The following is a 21,515-nucleotide window of genomic DNA, read 5'->3' on the forward strand; positions in this document are numbered from 1 at the left end:
TTTTGAGACAGTCTCCCTGTGGTAGTCCTGACCTGAAACTTGCTATGTAGACCAGACTGGCTTGGAATTTGAAGCAACCCACCAATTTCTGTCTCCCAAGTACTAGGATTAATTGCTTGTACCATGTCTTACTCCAGGAATTTTATTTATTTGCTGTTTTGGGTTGTAATTCAGGACCTTGTACATGCTAGGCAAACATACTACCACTGAGCTACACCCCAGCCAGAAAGCTTTTTGTCCATATTTTTTTCATTTTTTAAACAGATTCTCACTTAGGTGGTCCTGGCTGTTCTGGAATTTAATGCAGACTGATTCTGGCCTTAAATTCACAAAGAATTGCCTGCTCCCTTCCCCTCCTCTCCCCCAACTGCAGGAGATGTTTCTGGCCAGAAAGCTTTTGAAATGACATTTTGAGCAGCAGCGAATTTTCTGCAGTGGAGGGTGAAGGATGAAGCTAGGAATGTTTGTTGGAGTCTGATGCTGGAAGACTTTCCCAGGACTCTCAGTTGCCCTATGGGAGATGACAGCATTGATAGCTGCACGGGTAGGGGACATGAAACTACACTAGAGGATAAGGGGCCCAATGACTTGTCCTAGTTCTTCTAGTGGGGACATGTCAAAACCAGCCCTGGCAACTAGCGCACTGGCTCCGCCATGCCATATCTCACCTTTGTCTCAAGCAGCTGGGATTCACACCCTAGGGGTGAGGGAGGCAGTCAGGATTGATTGTTTTATTAGAAGGTTTTACTGTATGTGTATGTGTGTGTCTCAGAACAATATCTCATCCTCTGTGCATCTATGGGGACAGGGTTTGCAAAACCTAGAGAATGGGTAATAATAAAATAATTTGGGGTCAAAATTGGGGTCAGTGGTCAGGACAGAGCTCAGCTTTCTCGGTTATAGGCATCCTGAGTCTACAGTCCAAAGGAGGCCCTTGGTTGCGGGAATGTGAGTTCAGTTTAGGACACACGCATCCTGAGGTATCTTTGAGATCCTGTAGAAGAGGATCACAGCTGGGGTGAGGTGACAAGAGAATGTTCTCTCTCAGGTGGGAAGGGTAGGAGACAGTTTAGTCCATCCCGGAGGAGAGGGCGGAGACCGCTGCGTCCAGCGGCCCCTTTAATCGGGGGCGCGCGCTGGCCAGCCCGCGCGCTCTCGCCTCCGTCACCGGGCCGGAGCGGGAGCCGGAGCCGAGCCGAGGCCAGAGCGGGAGGAATGGAGCCCTCGCGCGCGCCCGTGTTGCGCCGCCTGCTGCCGCCGCTGCTGCTCTTGCTGCTGCCACTGTACCCCCGCGCCCGGGCCAAGTACGTGCGGGGCAACCTCAGCTCCAAAGAGGTGAGCACACCGAATCACCTCCTAGTGTTCCCTGGCCGGCGGGACCCAAGAGGGGATAATGCCGCCCCGCCCCCTGCGCCCCTCCCCGGGCCGGGGCGTGAGGGATGGGAGCCCGGACCAGGGAGGAGGCTGTGCGTTGGGGGTTGCGTTGTGGCTGTCGAGGCCAGCCTGGGTGGGGAGGGTCGGTAGGCAGAGTCAGAGTTACTGGGAAAAGAGCTGCACCATGGTGGTGCTGAAGGGACAGCACCCCTGGCTCCACCAAGTGGAGGTCGCTTGGCCTGCTGAGGACCAGCAGGGAAGGTTTGGAAGATTCCCCAGGATGGCATGGTTTGTGGGACCACCTCGGGGCTGCTCTCTCTCTCTCTCTCTCTCTCTCTCTCTCTCTCTCTCTCTCTCTCTCTCTCTCTCTCTCTCTCTCTCTCTCTCTCTCTCTCTCTCTCTCTCTCTCTCTCTCTCTCTCTCTCTCTCTCTGTGTGTGTGTGCATGTGTGTGTGTATCTGCGGGAATGCAGCTGAGAGAGAGTCCAGGACAGATGGTGGTGGGGATGTGCACCTGGCCATCCATGGTCTCTTTCAGTGTGTCTGGAAGATGGGGAGGAGGAGGAGGAGGAGGGAAAGAAACTTGAGGGACATCTGAGGGAGAAAACCAGGGCAGCAGAAAATTGGACACAACAGCAAAAGGCTCTGGAAAGAAATCTGGAGGTGACTTAACTGCTTTGTGGTGTTTGGGAAGCTGAGTAGCTTTGGGTAGAGAAGAAAAGTTGAAGGTCTGTGGGTAGGGCCAAGCTGAGTTCTTGAAGGACTCAGATCTCACTGGATTCTTTTGCCAGGACTGGGTGTTCCTGACAAGATTTTGTTTCCTTTCGGATTATGGCCGACTGGACTTCCGATTCCGATACCCTGAGGTGAGTCTACCTAGCCGCTTTCCTTAGCTGAGGCTGGACACTACCTTGGCCCTCCTTGGCAAAAGCTGTCTAACTTCTGTAAGCACTCCAACCACCGAATCTCTGGGTCTTCAGGCCAAGTGCTGTCAGAACATCCTTCTCTACTTTGACGACCCATCCCAGTGGCCAGCGGTGTACAAGGCAAGGGACAAGGTGAGGGGTGTTAAGAGTGGCTATATGAGGGGCATCTGGGGCAGAAGGCCACAGCCATTCAGAGAGTGACCATACCTCTGCCTTGCCCTAGGACTGTTTGGCCAAGGAGTCGGTGATCAGGCCAGAGAACAACCAGGTCATCAATCTCACCACTCAGTACGCCTGGTCCGGCTGTCAGGTGCGAGGCAGTGCACAGGTGCTAAGGTCCGAGGCCTGGTGGCTTCATGGATGAGGCTTCAGCCTTTGGCTTCTCCCCAGGTGGTGTCAGAGGAGGGAACTCGCTACCTGAGCTGTTCCAGTGGCCGCAGCTTCCGCTCTGTGCGTGAAAGATGGTGGTATATCGCGCTCAGCAAGTGTGGGGTAAGGGCCTTGGGCAGCTGCCTGGCTTTTCTCCCCTTTCCCTTCTTGTTGGCTTCCCCCTACCTGCCCAGAGCCCCCCTTAGGTCTCCCCACTCTCCATAGGGAGATGGGCTGCAGTTGGAGTATGAGATGGTCCTTACCAATGGCAAGTCTTTCTGGACACGGCACTTCTCAGCTGATGAATTTGGTGAGCAGATGTTGGAGGAACAGAGTAGGGTGGAAACCCCAGCAGGTAGAGGTGCCCACTCAAACAGCCTTCTCTTACCCCTTCCATTGAATCCTAGGAATCCTGGAGACAGATGTGACATTTCTCCTCATCTTCACCCTCATCTTCGTCCTCTCTTGTTACTTTGGATGTGAGTACAGCACATGTAGGGTAGGGTTGGGACAAGTGGGAGAGGGGAGAGATGGAAATGCCCCTCCCCGACTTGTGTAAAGCTTTCCCATCTCCTCCTTAGATTTGCTGAAAGGCCGTCAGTTACTCCACACAACGTATAAAATGTTCATGGCTGCAGCAGGAGTGGAGGGTAAGGTTTTGAATATCCCAGATTTTGAGTTCTCTCAGAAGAAGGCCTTGGAGTCCTGACCCCAGGGTCTGAGGGAGGAGGGCTGGGCATAGACTCCTGGATATGAGGGAGGAGGACTTCCATCTACACTCCCAGGTCTGAGGAAAGTGATCTGGCCTGGTGGATCTGAGGGAGGAGAGGCTGGGGCTATGGCCTCCAGTTTTCCTAGCAGATATTCTGGGCTTCTGATGGGGATAGCACAGGGTTTGCTAGATGACAGCGGTGTCCCAAAGCTAGTTTCTGTCTTTTCTCGGTCTCTCATCCCTCCTAGTCCTGAGCCTCCTGTTTTTCTGCATCTACTGGGGCCAGTATGCCACAGACGGCATCGGCAATGGCAGTGTGAAGATCTTGGGTGAGGATAGATGAACCATAGAGGGTAGAAGCCCGCTCCCCGACCCCAGGGGCCTGATGATTGGAGCCTGTGCCTGAACCATCTTTTCCTCCCTTCCCAGCCAAACTGCTCTTCTCCTCCAGCTTCCTCATCTTCCTGCTCACTCTCATCCTCCTCGGGAAGGGATTCACGGTGACACGGTGCCCGGGCAGGGACTGAGCATTGGGGTGGCTGGGCTAGGGAGTAGGGCAGGGAGGTGGAGGTGGGGGGTGTGGCAGCTCCCTCCTCCCTGACAGCATCCACCCTGCTGTCTTCCCCACGGCCTGCTTGCCAGAGGCCGCATCAGCCACTCAGGCTCCGTGAAGTTGTCTGTGTACATGACCCTGTACACCCTCACCCACGTGGTGTTGCTCATCTACGAGGCAGAAGTGAGTGTTCAAAGCTCCTGCCAACCCCTCTCCTTCCTGCCCTGTCTACTGCCCCTCCCCACAGAGCATCCTCTTTCCACCCTGAGCTTCTGCCTTCCCATCTGTCTCTCAGTGACCCCTCTCTCTTCACCATTTCTGAGTAGCTTCCCTCCTTTTTGTCTCTCACTGTCCTCATGTCCGAGAGTCAGAGACCTAGTTCTGTTCCTAGATGGTCATTTCCACCCTCACTCTTGGGCTTGTTTCTGTCTGTGAGGTTAGGAGGACCTTAGCCTTATCGTCAGGGCACTTTTAGAGGCTTTCCATCTCTTGTATGGGATGATAGTAGGGCCTCTCACTGTGTCAGTGTGGATAGCTAAGACACACAGGGTGTGAGTGATAGCATTGAGTCCCACAGTGGGCACACAGTTGTTATTGTAGGCTCCTTGCATACTTATATGCAATTCTAACCCCATCCCTAGCGGTCCACTACTTCTGGCCTGACCCTTTTCTCTGTTCCAGCCCGGGGCCTAAGGGAGGGAGGGTCAGAGGCCAGCGCTATGACCAGCCTTGTTTTGTGGGTCCAGTTCTTTGACCCAGGCCAGGTACTATACACGTACGAGTCTCCGGCTGGCTATGGGCTCATCGGGCTGCAGGTGGCGGCCTATGTGTGGTTCTGCTATGCTGTGCTGGTCTCCCTGCGGCACTATCCCGAGAAGCAGCCCTTTTATGTGCCCTTCTTTGCTGCCTATACTCTCTGGTGAGACATGGTGGGGTCCCAACCTACCTTACCCCACAAACTAGATCATCCATAGGGAGAAAAATGAATTTTCAAGACAAGTGGTTGTTACTTGAAATCTGCCACTGTCTAGCTTTATGATCTAGAAAAAAATAAATTACCCTCTAAAAGTAAAATGGTGGGGAGAAGTCCCAGAATTTGGGAGGCAAGCTAGTGAAGATTGCCAGCCTTTGCTACCTAGTCAGCATCTCAAAACAAAAACAGCAGCAACAACAAAAGCAAAGCCCAAAGAAACAATTTCAGTCTTTCATGGAGCTAGGCGTGGTGGCTTATGCTTGTAAACAGTATTCTGGAGGTAGAGATAGGAGGATCAGGAGTTCAGGGCTAGCCTGAGCTACATGAGAACCCTGTCTCGAAAACCAAACCAAACTAAATCAAACCAGAAGTATTTACAGCAGATCTGTCATTTTGCTTCATAGGATAGGGCCTTTACTAGGATCTTCTTCAGAGGTTGTCTTGAGCGTGCACGATATATGAAGGGCAGACAGTGTGTCGCAGGCCTTTAATCCCAGCACTTGGAAGGCAGAGGCAGGTGAATCTCTAAGTTCGAGGCCAGCTTGGTTTACAGTGAGTTCCAGGGTGGCCAGGAGAGATCCTGTCTTGAAAACAAAACAAAATGATATGAAGGTTTTGTGTCTATCACACAATGTTTAATAAAAACTCAGTTAATAGCCAGGCGTGCTAGTGAATGTCTGTAATGTCAGGGTTTGGAAGGTAGAGGCATACACATAGTCATAAAAAAATGTTTCAAATAAAACTCCAAAACAAACAAACCAACCAGCCAGAAAAACCTCAATTAATATTGCTCAACAATGTTCATGTAAAGTGGGCAGATTCCAAGCCAGACTGCCAGGGTATTGATCCCAGCTCTGAAGCTTCCAAACTGTACGGTCTCAGACCAAGCCTTTGGTTTGTCACCTGTTCTAGGAATGGAAACCGTATTTGTTTCCTGGACTCAGTGTGAGAGTTAAATGAGGTCATGGATGTAAATTGTTTTTGGAAACATCCAGTAAAGTCCTTGTTATTCGTTAATTTGACCATGGGATATCTATTGAGGTCCGTGGGGTTGATAAGTTGCCAGGGTTGGGGTGATGTGGAACAGAGCTAATTCAGCCTAGTCTTCATTCCCTGGAATCTCCCAGAGCAGTGGGGTTAGGGTCCTCTTCCAACATTTGGCTTTCAAAGGCTACCATGGCCATTCTGCGGTTTGGGATCTGCTTGGGGCCTGTGAGCAACAGCGGGGAGGTGGGGACATGGGATAGGATGGAGAGCAGAGGGACCACCCACTCTAAACCTCCCCGCAGGTTCTTTGCTGTTCCCGTCATGGCTCTGATTGCCAATTTTGGGATCCCAAAGTGGGCCCGAGAGAAGATCGTCAATGGCATCCAGCTAGGGATCCACCTCTATGCCCATGGCGTGTTTCTGGTGAGTATGGCTGTTGAAGTGAGGTGGGAACTGAAGCCCAGAGGATGCTCGAGGCTCCTGCCTGCTATGTGCCTGAATGTGCTGCCCTCTTTGGAGCCCCTGACTTACTACTTCTTTGTTTTTATTTTTTGAGATGGGCTGACTGTGCAGTTCAGTCTGACTTGCAATTTGTGACATCCTGCCTCAGTTTCTTGAATGCTGGGACTGTGGGTCCATGACACCACACTCAGTCCCCATCTTCCTTGCATCTGCTCTGGGGTCATTGAAAGGCACTGTCTGAAAGCCTGCTGGGTACTCTACCATGTCCCCCAGAGCTCTCCTTCTCTGTCACTTCTCTTGACCTTGTCTCCTGGCCTCTTCACACAACCCTCTTTCTTTGTTCCCCTCCTCCACTTGCATTCTTGACTCCGTGTCCCCAGGCTCTCACATTGCTGTTTGTACCATCAGTACCTACCCTCTTTCTCCCCATTCTGCCATCGAGAGCTATCACCCAAGCATCAGTTAAATGAAACCGATTGGGGCTCTTGGGAGCCTAGCTTTGAATGGCATTTATACCAGACCTAGGCTGGAGGAAGATCTTAGCTCTTACCTGTTAGTTTTGTTTTTGGCTGTTATTATTTGTCCTGGTTCACATCCTATCCTTTTTTCCTGGTGACAGTCCTCATATGGACTTACTTAGCAGTTATGTGTTCATATGTGTGGAGGGGAATTTTTTTTTTTTTTAAACACAGGTACTCACTAGGTTGCCCTGGCTGACCTGGAACTCACTATATAGACCAGGCTGGCCTAGAACTCACAGAAATTTGCCTCCTTTTGACTACTGAGTGCTGGGATCAAAGGAGATTTGTTTTTTAAGACAGTCTCACTATGCCGATCAGGGTGGTCTCAAATTTACCGTACTTCCCCTGCCTGGCCTTTTGAGTCCTGTATTTAGGGTTAGAAGTGTGCATCATTGCACCTGGCTTACAATATTAATGCATATGTCCATCAGCTATCTCCTGAACACCTGTCTCCCACCAGCCTCCTGCTTCTTTTCTTTTTCCTTTCTTCCTCTCTCCCTCCTCCCTTCTTCCCCTATTCCTCTTCTCCAGTCCCCATCCCCTTCTTGAGACAGAAGCTTGCTCTACAGCCCTGACTGCCCTTGATATCACAGCAGCCTTCCAAGTTCTGGGATTCACCAGTACACCAGGCTTTAGCCTGATTCTTGCTGGAAATAGCCATACACATTCCCCGCCCTGGGTTCCTTGCTCAATTGCCAGGCAGTCCAGGAGTCATGCACATACTATACAGAGAGTAGATGCTGAGTCTCCAGGGATCCATGGCCTTGGGTGGCAGACCAGGCACTTTGAATCCTGCTATTTTCTGGCAGATAGTCAGGACTCACATGGGGGATGGTGCACAAAAGGAAATAGGTATTGTTAAATTTGTCATGATACCTGTAATCTCATTACTTCACAGGCGGAGGCAGGAGGATCAGGAGTTCAAGTCATCCTCCCACAAAAATGTTGCAGGAAAAAATTATACAGAAAAATATAACTTTGGGCAATATGAGACCTGGTCTCAAAAGAAAAAAAAAGAGAAAACAAAAATAAGTATCATTGAAGGTTTTAGCTTTTTAACCATGGGGACCTACAATCTGCAACATGCCCCGGGGCCAGGTTTGCCATCCTCTACCTCAGGACCTAGCTCAAGTATAGACTTACTCATCTTTCTTAGGTGGTATATCTAGAAGCTCAGCAAGAAGTCAGAAGGGGATAGACAGAAAAGAAACACTGAGAACCCACCATGCAGGAGGCTCTGTACCCGTGGCTTCCATTTCCACCCTCTCATCTTTCCAGATAGGCACCTTAATCCTTTTTGGCTGGTGAGGCTCAGGTTGTTTAATCAAGGTGCCCCAGATCCAGCACTTAGTGAGTGATGGAGCCAAGAGTGGCGACACCAGCTCAGAATTCGAGACAAGTGTCCTTGCTGCTTTCTTTCACCTTCAGCCGGCTCCTTTCTGAAGCATGCCTGAGCAAGCTTGCTGCATCCAGCACAACCTTAGTGAGGCTGCACTGAGCTACTGGAGTATGGCAGCAGAGTGGGATGATCTAGAAACCTCACCTGTATTCTGGAAACATTCAACCAGTATTTATTGACAGCCAGGCACTGCAAAAGATTCAGCTTGGATAGCCGGGCAGTGGTGGCACACGCCTTTAATCCCAGCACTTGGGAGGCAGAGGCAGGCGGATTTCTGAGTTCGAAGCCAGCCTGGTCTACAGAGTGAGTTCTGGGACAGCCAGGACTATACAGAGAAACCCTGTCTCAAAAAACCAGAAAAAAAAAAAAAAAGATTCAGTTTGGGATTTAACAGGCAATAGAAAAAAGTCAAGTTCTGCTGAGTGGAGGTGGTAGTGAATGCCTTTAATCCCAGTACTCATGAGGGAGAGGCAGGTGAATCTCTGAGTTCAAGGCCAGGCTGGGTTACAGAGTGAGTTCCAGGATGGCCAGGGCTGTTACAGAGGGAAACACTGTCTTGAAAAAAATCAAAACCAAACCAAACCAAAAAAGTAGTCAAGTTCTAACTCTGGGGGGGTAAATGCTTATAGTCCAGGCACTTGGTGCCCGAGGCAGCAGGCAGATGCTGCATAGTCTCAGAAGAGGAAAAAAGTTGAGTTCCTGCCTTTAAGGAGTTGACATTCTAAATACCTATTAACTGATGTTTAGCTGAACTTTGTGTGTTTATGGACACATTCTAAGGTTGGGTATGGTGCTGAATATCTTCAATCCAGCACTAGGAAGGTAGAGGGGGGAAATCAGGAGTTTGGGAGCAGGTCAGGAGTTCAAGGTCACTCTTAGCTACATAGCAAGTTTGAGGGTAGCCTAGATCCTCTCAAAAAGGAAAACAAAAAAAAGGAAAGAGCAGTAAAACAATTCTAATCTTTAATCTGTGCTCTCTAAGAAGGTGCCAATGAGCTTAGGTAAGGCAGTGTATTACTGAGAAACAACTTTACATTTAATTTTGATTCTATTTAAGTCATATGTGGCTAGAGGCTCTCATACTGGGCAGCCCAGGACACTGCCCATAACCAATCAATTATGACACCCAGTAGTCAGGACTGTGATATTGGGAACACCACTCATCACAGTAATTAGAAGAGGCGCGTTGAGGGAAAAGGTCATAATGCAGGGAGACACCATACTCCTGGTGTCTAAGGCAGTCCGAATGGTTTAAAGGCAATGTAGAGAGGTCAAGTGGAGGCGAATCACCTAAGTCTTTAGACTTTATAGGGACAGTCTGGGGCCTGGACACTGCTTCTCTAACCTGAGTCTGACTTTCTTCAGATCATGACCCGCCCGTCGGCGGCCAACAAGAACTTCCCGTACCACGTTCGAACTTCACAGATCGCCTCCGCTGGGGTCCCTGGACCCGGAGGGAGCCAATCAGCAGATAAGGCCTTCCCGCAGCACGTCTATGGAAACGTGACGTTCATCAGCGACTCGGTGCCCAACTTCACGGAGCTCTTCTCCATCCCCCCGCCTACCTCCTCTGTAAGCTCCGCAGCCCCGGCGCCCGAGGAGCTGCTGGCGCCGCCCCTGGAGTACCTGACCCCTCTCCCCGCCCCGCCGCCACCCCCTGCTCATTGGCGTCTGAGCCCACCCCTGGCCTTCCGTACTCCCCGCTCCCCAACGCCCCGCCTTGACCGTCCCCCGGCGCCCGCGCCCACCCTGCCAGACTGGGTCCTGGCGCTGTTGCGCACGCCCCCGAGGACACCCCGCGCTGTGCCCCCGCCGCCTGCCTTCCGAGGCTGGCCCCCATTTCCCCCACCGCCTCCAGAGTTTGCCCGGCGCACCCCGACGCCACCCCTTGAGTACCTGGCCCCGCTGCCCAGGCGCCCAGCCACCCACTCTTTCCCTGACTGACACGTGCGTCCATATTTGGGGTGGTGGGAGTCCTCTAGGGGGAGGGGGACGGGCCTTCGGGGCCGCATTTGCTCCCCCGAGGGTTCTGGGCAGCTTCTGACCCTGACCCCCCATCCCAGGCCGGGAAGCAGGTGGAGGAGACAGCGGTGGCGGCGGCGGTGGCCCCGAGGGGCCGTGTGGTGACCATGGCCGAGCCGGGCGCAGCCTCCCCGCCCCCACCTGCTCGGTTCTCCAAGGCGGTCGACTCGGGCTGGGATGGCCCGACGCCGTCCTATCAGCCGCTTGTGCCCCAGACGGCGGCGCCGCACACCGGCTTCACCGAATACTTCAGCATGCACACAGCCGGGGGCCCTGCACCCCCGGTCTGAGCATCCCTTCCCTGCCTCTGCCCCACGGGCGACGCACCGGGCCCCGGCTGGGCTCCGGAACCCCGTTTCTCTCCCGGCCCAAGGGCTCGGCCATGCCAGGCACCCTCCGCCCCTCCCACATCCCGCGCCCACGTTGGGTGCGCTGTGTCCTGCCCCTTTCCCTCTTGTGCCAAACGGTCCCGCGGGAGCCGTTCTCCGCGTCCCCTCCCTCAGCCCCTGCCCCGAATGGCTCCGGAATCTGGACTCCCGCTGTTCCGTGATCTCCGCCCCCCTGACCCCCTCCGAGACCTCTGACCCTGCTGGACTCCGGAACACCTGTGACGACCGCCTGGACCCTGCCCGTGACCCTCCAAGACCCTGCGACCCTCGAGCCACTGTTCAAGGGACGGATATTGTGAAGTTGGTCTCTACTTTGAAACCCTCCCTGGGGTTTGTGACCTCGGACCTGTGCTTTGTCCGTCCATCTGAATGCCAAGGACCTTCACGTGGTCTCTGGCAGAAAGGCGTTTTCTCTTCTTGCCAAAATAAAGAGGATTCGTTGAGTTTTTAATCTATAACATGGTTTCTTTTCCATCTTAACTGAAAAAAAGAAAAGACGTACGAGTGTGTTTCCTGAATGTATGTCAGCGCACTATGAGCGCACGTCGTGTAGAAGAAGGCTGGAAGAAAGCGTTGGATTCCCATTATACGGGTTCTGGGAATTGAACCAGGGTCTCCTGTAAGAGCAACTTGTTCTGAACCACTAGGTCGTCTCTCCAGCTTTTATGTATCGATGTATCTTTTATGTATCAATGGTGCTTTAAGTCACACGGGTTTCACTGTGTCCATCTAGGAAATACTATTTTGGGTGCGGAGTCCCGTGCCTCCATGTAACTTGATATTCATGTTGCCCCCGAATATAGAGCACAGAAAATAACCATCTAGCACAGCTTTCTACCGCTCCTTTATCTTTGCCTTTCCTTTTCGCTAGCAGAGATAGAAGCGCCCTCCAGTGGCAAAGGCTTTGCCCAGCCGATGACTGGCACATACTTTCTTTTAACGCGATTTTGGGTTACAATCTTAGCAATACGCATGCGTGATTCTCTGAGCTGGATTCCTATTCACGCTGCGCAAGCGGCTGGGAACAGATGGGAGGGAAAGTTTCCGGAAGTCTTCCTCGAGAAGGGGTGGAGCCAGGCGCTCCTTAGTCCTCCCAGTGCCGCTCTGATCCGCCGCTCGCCCACCTCTCGCCTCCTCCTAGCCAGTCCTCCGGTCAGAGGCTGCGCGGCTCCCGCCCCCTCGCCCTCTCAGCGGGTCTTCCTCGGGCCGCTCTGGCCCGGGAGTCCCCAGGTCTCTCTGATCTAGCCCATCCGCCTCGAGTGGGAGGAGCGGGTGGGTAAGCATTAGAGTGCACCCTGGGGATCCCGGCCTGGACCCTGAAGGCAGGCCCCGCCCCCGTCTGGGGGGTCTCCCCTGGAGTCTCCTGGCCAGACGGGTTCCAGCCGGCACGCTGCACGGACCGCCCGGCTGGGCTGTAGAGCACATCGCCTCTGGAAGACTGTCTATGTGGTCTGTTTTGGCCTTGCAGCAGCCTGAATGTAATCATTGGTCACCGTTTATGGAGTCGGCGCCCCTATGGGGGCTCCTGTCTATAGGGGACCCTTACGGTCCCTAGGGGTCAGTCCTATCCATAACGACTTCATATCCAGGGCCTTCCATGGGTCTATAGGGCCGGCCTCTCGGTTTCAAGAGCCCATCAACAGCGGCCCTTTCCTTGGCCCGGACTGCGTTGCTGGTACATCCTTGGACTACAAGGCCATGCTACGCCTGTAAAGGTTGCATCTGCAGGGCCTCACTCCCAGAGGGCCCTCTCTAGGTCTCCACGGTTTTCCCGTCTCTTAGGACCAGTGGCGATGGCCTTGGGCGGAGTTCTGGCCGTGGCCCTTGCACTGGCCTTGGCAGTGCTGGGGCCGCTGTCCCTCAGGGTCCTGGCTGGTGACTGCAAGGGGCAGCGGCAGGTGCTACGGGAGGCGCCAGGCTTCGTGACGGATGGTGCGGGCAACTACAGCGTCAATGGCAACTGCGAGTGGCTTATAGAGGGTGAGTGGGGCCGGGTGGGTCACTCACTCAGTTGCTAGTTCATTCATTTTTGCGCTCATTTACTGAGCACATTCCTAGAGCCCGGCTCCATTCCAGGACTTTTGCTGTAAAATGTTGAACGCCCAGTTTTGTAGCCAGCCTGGGCCGTAACTCTGATGGGAGGGAATGTGCCAAGAGTCACAGTAACAAACCAGGAGCATCTGTGAGGGGTGTTTTTCCCCACTTGATCTTGAATGTAGCTCACAGAAAATAACAATCTAGCGCAGCTTTCTACCACCCCTTTATTTTTGCTTACTTGTAAAGTCCACTCACCTGGCTTAGGGTCTCGCCTCTATTTCATATGAATTTCGTGACTTTGGATGAATTAATTTCGAAGGCACAGTTTCTTTTACTCCAAATGGTTATAACAATAGTACTTACTTAGTTAAAAGGAAAGGAGATGGATACTTAACACACTTGATGTCTGGTTTAGTGTAGATTAGTCAGGGTTCTCTAGGGAAACATAACTTATAGACTGTATCTTTATAGAAATAAGATTAGAATGGCTTATAGTCACTGTGCAGTGGTGGCATGTGCCTTTCATCCCAGCACTCCAGAGGCAGAGTCAGGCAGATCTCCAAGTTTGAGGCCAGCCTGGTCTACAGAGTGAGTTCCAAGACAGCCCACCCTCACCCCAGGTAAAAGCCTGGTCTTCAGAGTGAGTTCCAGGACAGGATAGCCAGGACTATACAGAGAAACTCTGTTTCAGGGGTGGGCGTGGGATTTCAATTGTAGCCCAGGCTGGCCTCAAACTCACAAACCTCCCCCTCCTGCCTCTGGCTTCTCCTTTTAACTCTTTTAGCATACTAAATTTTAACACATATGCTTGCTCAAAAGCATCCCACATCCCTGTGCCCTCCCATCCCTCACATCCCTGTGCCTCGTTTTAGTCAGATTCCTGAGACGTGTCTTCCCTGGGCTTCACCGATCCCTGAAAGCCTATAAGAAAAGGGCACAGGTTGTTTCTTATTTCTAGAATGTTCTTCCTCTCGCTTCCTGGCTGATAGACATAGATCCCTTAGGTCTCAGCCCTGACATTTCTTCCAGAATGCTTCTGCTCTCTTCTCTCCCAGATCATGTACTTCCTCTGGGCTCTCCCAGGGGAACCCTTTGGTATGTGACTGTTAGTATGTCAGTCTCCCCGACAAGCACTGCTGGGAAGAAGGTCCCTGGTCTTCTGCTATGTCATGGTGGCATATATAATTTCTGGCACATGAATGCCTAAAATGATAGTTTTATTGAAGAATTTAAATAGCTCTAAGGGCACTTAATGGACATCTACTATATGTGATGGGTCTTCTTGGTTGACTACATCTGGAACTAACTAAAAGCTAAATGGCTAGGCACACTTGGAAGGGATTATTCTTTCTTTTTTCTTTTGTTTTGTTTTGTTTTTTTCAAGACAGGGTTTCTCCGTATAGTCCTGGCTGTCCTGGAACTCACTTTGTAGACCAGGCAGGCCTCGAACTCAGAAATCCACCTGCCTCTGCCTCCCAAGTGCTGGGATTAAAGGCATGCGCCACCACTGTCGGGCAAAAATCTTTTTTTTTTTTTTAAAGATTTATTTACTTTTATTTTCTGTGTATGAGTGTTTTGCTTGCATGTACATGTGTGCACTATGTGTGTGCCTGGTGCTAAAGGAGGCCAGAAGAGGGCATCAGATCACTGGTTCCGGAGTTAGAGATGACTGTGAGCTGCTGTGCAGATGCTGGGAATTGAACCCTTATCCTTTGAAAGAGCTGCAATTGCTCTTAACCTCTGAGTCATCTCTCCTGCTTGCAGGTTTTTTCCTTTGTTTGTTTGTCTTTTGTTTTCTTTCTTTTTCTCTCTTTCTCCTCTTTCTTCCTTTCTTTCCTTCTTTCTTTCTCTCTCTCTTTCTCTCTCTCTCTCTCTCTTTCTTTCTTTCTTTCTTTCTTTCTTTCTTTCTTTCTTTCTTTCTTTCTTAAGACAGAATCTTATGTATCCCAGGTGGCTTGAACTGAATGAATAGGCATCCTCCTGCCTCTACCTCCCTAATTCTGGGATTATAGATATTAACTACCATGCTTCATATGATAACTTGGGCTTGAACCCAGGGCTTCATGCATGCAAGTAAGCTCTTTACCAACTGAGCTACTCCCTCAGCCCAAGACCCTGTCATTACCTCCTCTTCCTTCTTCTCCTCCTTGTAGGGTGTGTGTGTGTTTGTGTATGTGTGTGTGTGTGTATGTGTTGTGTGTACAACCTCTCATATCAGTCCTCTCGTATCAGTCCTCTCGTATCAGTCCTTACCGCCCACCTTGTTTGAGGCAGAGTTTCTTGTTCACCATTGCCTGCCTGGCCCAGGAACTTCTATTTGTTCTCTTGTTTCTGTTCCCTATTTCAATGTACGTAAGCTGGGGTTGCTGCCTTGCACCACCCTATCTAGCTTTTGTAGATTCAGGGGGATCTGAACTTTGGTTCTTTATCCCCTGAGCTATCTCCTTAGCCTTGATGCTTTTGTTTTGTTTTTGATAAATCCTTACAATATAGCTGAGGCCAGTGTGTAGTTAGGCATGGTGGGTTGTCAGCCCCCCGTGTGCACAATGTTCAGGGCTGAAGTAGCGGCTGGAAATGGGAGTTCTATGGCTGGGCCTAGGGGAAGGATAGGAATCTGTTCGAAGGCTCAGAAGGACAGCCGTTGAAGCACACGTGGCAGTTTCCTGGGGTAGAAAAGTGGCCAGCCTCTGTGAGGACACTTAGGGAGGCTAAGTCCTTGTTAGGATCTGTATCTGTGTGTGTCTAGTAAGTCCATACAGTAGACTGGGAGGTGAGGAGCCAGAGCGGGTCCTCGGATGTCACATTGGCAGTTTGGCTGTTTCCTTGGGGGTGCCAGGAAGTTACCAAATGGTTGAGAGCAGGCATTGTTGTTAGCTTGAGCCTGGGTGGAGGGTGACAGGCTAGAAGCTTGGCATGTTGAAATGGGGCAGAGGTCAAAGGGGTAGAGGTGTGAGCCCTGCAGGGAGATGTTTGCAGATTTTCCCCAGTGGGATGGGTGTGGCATCTGTCACCCCAAGACCAACATCTTAGCTTAGACTGTTGGTCCAAGCTTGCACCTGAGAGGCTGAGGCCGGGGGACCCTGTTTCAAAATTACCCAAAAGTCTGAGTGGGTTGGTTGCTTTTGTTATTGTCTGTAGCCCAGGCTGGCCTTGAACTAAAATTCTCCTACCTCAGCCACGCTGGTGCTGGGATTGCAGGAGTGCGCACCATGCCTGGGTACCCACTTCTTATACCATGATTTTGTTTTGTCTGGTCTCAGACTTCTCAACCTCCTCCAGAGTAAGTACCCGGACTTCCTCCAGGGGCAGGGCAGGAGGCGTGACTTGGGGTCAGATTTCTTTCTGGAATGGTGTAGGGTTGAAACCAGCAACCTTGAGCTTTGGGAGGGAGGCATATCTCTAGCCAGCTTCCAGCAGGCTTTTGCCCTTGTTTTAAATCCTTGATTAGAGCAAGGAGATTCTGGAAGATCTGGATTCTGGTTGTGCTGGATGGTTCTTGTGTGATCTACAAACCGTGGGTCAGGGTCTCCATGCTATATCCCCGGGTTCTGGTCAGAGGAATCAAAGGCAAAGTAGTCAGCTGTCTGTCAGTTATCTATCTGTCTCTGCTCCTCCTCCTCCTCCTCCTCCTCCTCCTCCTCCTCCTCCTCCTCCTCCTCCTCCAACTCCTCCTCTTCCTCCTCCACCTCTTCTTCTTCCCGCCCTTCCTCCTCCTCCTCCTTCCTCCTCTTTGATTTTGTTCTTTTTTTTCTTTCTTTTTTTTTAATGTGTATGAGTACACTGTAGCTGTACAGATGGCCGTGAGCCATCATATGTGTGTGGCTGCTGTTGAACTCAGGACCTCTGCCAGCCCCTCTTGCCTGATCGCTCCAGCCCCGATCGCTCCAGATCGCTCCAGCCCGGATCGCTCCGCCCCGCTGCAATTTACTGCAGCTGTCTTCAGACGCACCAGAAGAGGGCGTCCGATCTCATTACGGGTGGTTGTGAGCCACCTTGTGGTTGCTGGGATCCGAACTCAGGACCTTTGGAAGAGCAGTCAATGCTCTTACCTGCTGAGCCATCTCAACAGCCCTGTTTTTTTGAGATAGAATCTCACCCGCCCCAGGCTGGTCTGGAACATACCAAAAATGACTTCTTCTGGTTGTTTCCAAAATGTTGGGATTATAGGTGCGCCTCATTATGCTTGGCTTTGTGGTGTCGATTTATTTGTTTGTTTATTTATTTACTTATTTATTTATTTATTTTTAGACTTATTTTATGTGTGTGAGTGTATTGCCTGAAAGTGTGTGTGCCTGGTGCCTGAGGTCAGATCTCTGAAGCTGATGGTTATGAGCTCCTGTGTGGGTCCTGGGAATTAAAATTGGGTCATCTGCAGGAGCAGCATGTTTTCTAAGCTGGTGAGCCAACTCTCTAGCCCAGACATTTAAAAAAATTTTTTTTCTTATGTTATTTGAGATTATAGTATAATTACATCATTTCCCTGTTTTCTTTCTTCCTTCCATATACCACTCCTTGCTCTCTTCCAAATTTATGGCTCCCTTTAAAAATTAATTATATATATAAATCTATATTGCTCAGTACAACTTGCTTAGTCCGTATGATATGTGCTTTTTTGTTTTGTCTTTGCTTATGAGGCAAGCTCTTGCTATGTTGCCTAGGATGGCCTTGAACACAGTCTTACTGGTCCTGCCACACCTGTGATATAATTACATGTGTCACCATGCTTTTGCGTGTCTCTTCATTCTGTCATCCAGCAACTACTCAGCTCTTGCTCAACCCCAGGCCTCGTGCCAAGGCACTGTTTGAGAAGAAATTATGCCCACGTCCTGTGCCCTGTGATCCTCCTAGACTGTGGGAGAGTAATTCTGGACACATAGTCCTGACAAAGAGATTCAAAGTTATGCTGGGATGTGCGAATCCCAAAGAGAGGCTCCTAACTCAGCCCTGAACCATCAGGGTAGGCTTCCTGGAGGAGGCCTGCAAACATAAAGCAGCATGTGCAGAGGCCTGGCTCCCCACAGAGCCAGGATTCCAGGCATGATCCACTAGTCCACTGCTCTAAGGGCAGGATAAGAGATGAGATCAAGTTCCAAACACCAGGGCAGGGGCTAGCTTTCCTCCTAGGCTGAGAGAGCCAAGAAGAACTTTTATGGGAGGAATGCCAGCGCCAGGTGTAGGATTGGGATGAAGCACTAGAGAGCATGTTAGGGCAAGACCTCAGGTCACGTGTGGAAGGAGTCTGTGTCAGTGGTCCTGTAAGAAGGACAGTCACGGACAGTGGCTGGGCAAGGTTTAGTACTGAGCATCCTGGCTCTGGGCTAGCAAATTATAGCCATCTTGTTGACCATTTACACCAGCCTCTGTGGGTAAGGAGAATTATTCCCACTGTATAGACAAGGAAGATAAGGCTTACAGGACCCATAAAATCAAGGCAGGATAGATAGGTAGATAAGAAGAACTGGGGGCTGGAGAGATGGCTCAGTCGTTAAGAACGCTGACTGCTCTTCAATAGGTCCTGAGTTCAAATCCCAGCAACTACATGGTGGTTCACAACCATCTGTAATGAGATCTGATGCCCTCTTCTGGTGTGTGTGAAGACAGCTACAGTGTACTCATATGCATAAAATAAATAAATAAATCTTTAAAAAAAAAAGAAAGAGGAATTGAGAAAAGAGAGCACCCCACTATGACCCCAAGCCACCCCCCACCCCACCCCATTCTGTGTTGTTTTTGAGATGTCTGGTCGTGCAGTTCAGCAGGCCTGGACCTTCGATTCTCTTACCTCAGGTTCCAGAGTGCTGGGACATACTAAAGACGACCCTAAACTCGAGATCCTCTTGCCTGCACCTCCTCAGTACTGGAGCTGCAGATGTGGGCAGCTAAGTCTGGTTTTGTGTGGTTGGGAGCCCAGGGCTTTGTGCACACTAGGCAGGCACTCTATCAACTGAGTCACATCTCCAGCCCCTCAACCTTAGCTCCTCTGAGTGGGGTGCTTTCTAGCCTGTTGGTCCTTGTTCATGCTGTTTCTGGCAAGACGCCCCAGTGTGATAGGCTAGCGTTCTACTGCAATGCTGCATTTGAGGCCTTTTAAAAATCTCCCAGTGCTCTATAGGCAGAGACAGGTGGATCTCTGTGAGTTCATTGCCAATCCGGTCTACAGATGGAGTTCCAGGACAGCCGGGCTACACAGAGACACCCTGTCTCAAAAAACAAAAAAAAAGTGACCAAAAAGAAAAATAATTTTTTTTTTTCTGATCTCAGCTTCACCAAGGTGCCTAGGCTGGCCTTGAACATGCACTGATTATCCTGCCTTCTCTTTCTCAGAACTGAATTAGAGGTGTGATCAACCATACTTGGCCATTATCCTGCTTCTGATTTCTACCTTTGCTGCTTGATTCCTAGAAACTTCTACAGAAATGATCAGACCCACCACACACACATGCACACGCGCACACACACACACACACACACACACACATATACACACACACACAGAAAATAACTTCCTACAAATAAAAGAAATAATTCAGGGGGGTTGGAGAGATGGCTCAGTGGTTAAGAGCACTGGACGCTCTTCCAGAAGTTGTGAGTGCAATTCCTAGCAATCACATGGTGGCTCACAATCCTCTGTAATGGGATCCGACATCCTCTTCTGGTGTATACTCATAAGTGAATAAAAAATGTAATATATATATATATATACACACATATATGTACACACAAAGATATATATACACACACATATATGTACACACACACACACACACACACACATATATATATATATAATTTAGTTTCAAATTACACACAGATCTGTTAGCCCATTTCATTATTAATGCCCAGGTGGGAATCAGTCTTTTTCCTCTTTCTCTCAGAAGAGATGAAACCCAGGACTTTGGGCATGCTAGGCAATCTATTTTCCAACTGAATTGGACACCCAGCCCCTCACTGGAGGATTCTAGGCAGGGACTCTACCACAGAGCTATACCCCCAGCCCCTCACTGGGGGATTCTAGGCAGGGACTCCACCACTGAGCCACGCCCCCACCCCCTCACTGGGGGATTCTAGGCAGAGGGTCTACCACTGAGCCATGCCCCAGCCCCTCACTGGGGAATTCTAGGCAGGGGCTCTACCACTGAGCCACGCCCCCAGCCCCTCACTGGGGGATTCTAGGCAGGGACTCCACCACTGAGCCACGCTCCCAGCCCCTCACTGGGGGGTTCTAGGCAGGGACTCTACCACTGAGCCACACCCCCAGCCGTGGTCTAAAGATCTTGCTCATTTAATCCCAATACTCTGGAGGTAGAGGCAGAGGCAGGCAGATCTCTGAATTTGAAGCCAGTCTGGTCTATAGAGAGTTCCAGGACAGCCAGCGATATAAAGTGAGACCCTGACTTGAAAAAAAAAAAGAAAGAAAGAAAGAAAGAAAAAGCTTTTGGCTGAACTCCATCACTGTGTTGTACAGCTGGGAAGACAGCCTGAGAGAGCAGGTGGCCTGCCCTCTGGCTAGTAAGTAACTCAGGAGCAGAGCCGAGGTTGATGAAGTCGTTTTCTTGTGTGAATAATGTAGCTACAAAGTAAGCGGCAATAGGAGAGTCTGCAGGAACAGGGACCCACAGTGCTCCAGGGGCCCTACAGTGCTGTGGGTAACTTCTTCGTCCATAGGGAGGAGCCAGGGTTCTGTCCCCTGCCTGCCCCACCCCACATGCCCTGCCTGGGCCCTGGGCTGCTCTCACTCACATTGTGCTGAGTGCTGAGAAGGGTTTTGCGAGTTTTCATAAGCAGAGCAGCGGCTACAGCTCAACTTCTCTGACCAGGAGCTCCCTCACACAACCCTGGGTGGGTTTCATGGGTCCTCAGAGAAGGTGCATGTGAGAACCTGGCCCCCTGTGCTCACTTCCCAGCCCCGAGCCCTCAGCACCGGATCCTGCTGGACTTCCTTTTCCTGGACACGGAGTGCACTTATGACTACCTCTTTGTGTATGATGGTGACTCGCCCCAAGGCCCGCTGCTTGCTAGTCTGAGTGGGAGCACCCGGCCCCCACCCATTGAGGCTTCCTCAGGCAAGGTTAGTGGTCATAGGATGTGGGACCACAGTCTTCGGGTCTCTTGGGAGTGAGGGGGTCCTAGGAGCACATGCCTAGGAAGAAATGAAAAAAGATTGGAAGGGACAGAAAAGGCCAAAAAGCCAGTCAGAGGATATCAGAGAAGACAGTGGAAGGCGGAGAGGCAGAGTGCTGGGTCTGGCGGCGAATACCTGTAATCCCTGTTCTTAGGAGCCTGTAAGGGTTGATTTGAGACCAGCCTAGGCCCCATACTGAAACCCTGTCCCAAGCAGCAACAACCACCAAACACACAAAAAACAGACAACGGAAGGCAGGGTGGGGCTGGGGATGCCCCTAGTTGGCAGAGTGTCTGACTGGCATTCACAAACCCCCAGGTTCAATCACCAGCATCCTATAAAACAGGGTGGTGGTACACACCCATAATGCCAGTACTGGGGAAGTAGAGGCAGGAGGATCAGCAATTTGAGATCATTTTCAGCTAGTGAGTTTGAGGCTAGTCTGGGCAAAATGAGATCCTTTTTAAAAAAAGATTTATGAGTGGTCTATCTGCATGTACACCTGCTTGCCAGAAGAGGGCATCAGATCCAATTATAAATGGTAGTGAGCCACCATGTGGATGCTAGGAATTGAATTCAGGACCTCTAGAAGAGCAGCCAGTGCTCTTAACCTCTGAGCCATCTCTCCAGCCCCCATGGCATCTTTTCTTTTCTTCCCTTCTCTTCTCTT

General features: G+C 50.9%; 2 protein-coding genes across 3 annotated transcripts in view; both read left to right on the forward strand.

Annotated features, from left to right (window-relative positions):
- The first annotated feature begins 1,038 nt into the window (after positions 1-1,038).
- Tmem145 (transmembrane protein 145) lies at positions 1,039-11,141 on the forward strand. 2 transcript variants are annotated; one of them, XM_031385762.1, is made up of 15 exons: positions 1,067-1,335; positions 2,165-2,239; positions 2,354-2,431; positions 2,523-2,609; positions 2,690-2,791; positions 2,894-2,978; positions 3,076-3,147; positions 3,250-3,318; positions 3,629-3,709; positions 3,810-3,888; positions 4,023-4,116; positions 4,680-4,852; positions 6,196-6,316; positions 9,641-9,847; positions 10,339-11,141. In XM_031385762.1, the coding sequence occupies exons 1-15, from the start codon at positions 1,216-1,218 to the stop codon at positions 10,585-10,587; spliced, it is 1,692 nt and encodes a 563-aa protein (XP_031241622.1). In that variant the 5' UTR covers positions 1,067-1,215; the 3' UTR covers positions 10,588-11,141. The 2 variants fall into 2 exon arrangements, with proteins under 2 accessions (XP_031241623.1, XP_031241622.1); XM_031385763.1 differs by having other exon boundaries at positions 1,039-1,335; positions 9,641-10,457.
- Positions 11,142-11,765: 624 nt separating this feature from the next.
- Positions 11,766-21,515, forward strand: part of Megf8 (multiple EGF like domains 8) — a 49,781-nt gene continuing 40,031 nt past the window's right edge. Inside the window, exons 1-2 of the mRNA XM_031385761.1 lie at positions 11,766-12,666; positions 20,628-20,791. Coding sequence (XP_031241621.1) covers positions 12,480-12,666; positions 20,628-20,791 — 351 coding nt within the window. The 5' untranslated portion in view covers positions 11,766-12,479. The remainder of the gene's footprint in view (positions 12,667-20,627; positions 20,792-21,515) is intronic.

This window comes from Mastomys coucha, unplaced genomic scaffold (genome assembly GCF_008632895.1).
Source record: "Mastomys coucha isolate ucsf_1 unplaced genomic scaffold, UCSF_Mcou_1 pScaffold21, whole genome shotgun sequence".
Classification (NCBI taxonomy): domain Eukaryota; kingdom Metazoa; phylum Chordata; class Mammalia; order Rodentia; family Muridae; genus Mastomys; species Mastomys coucha.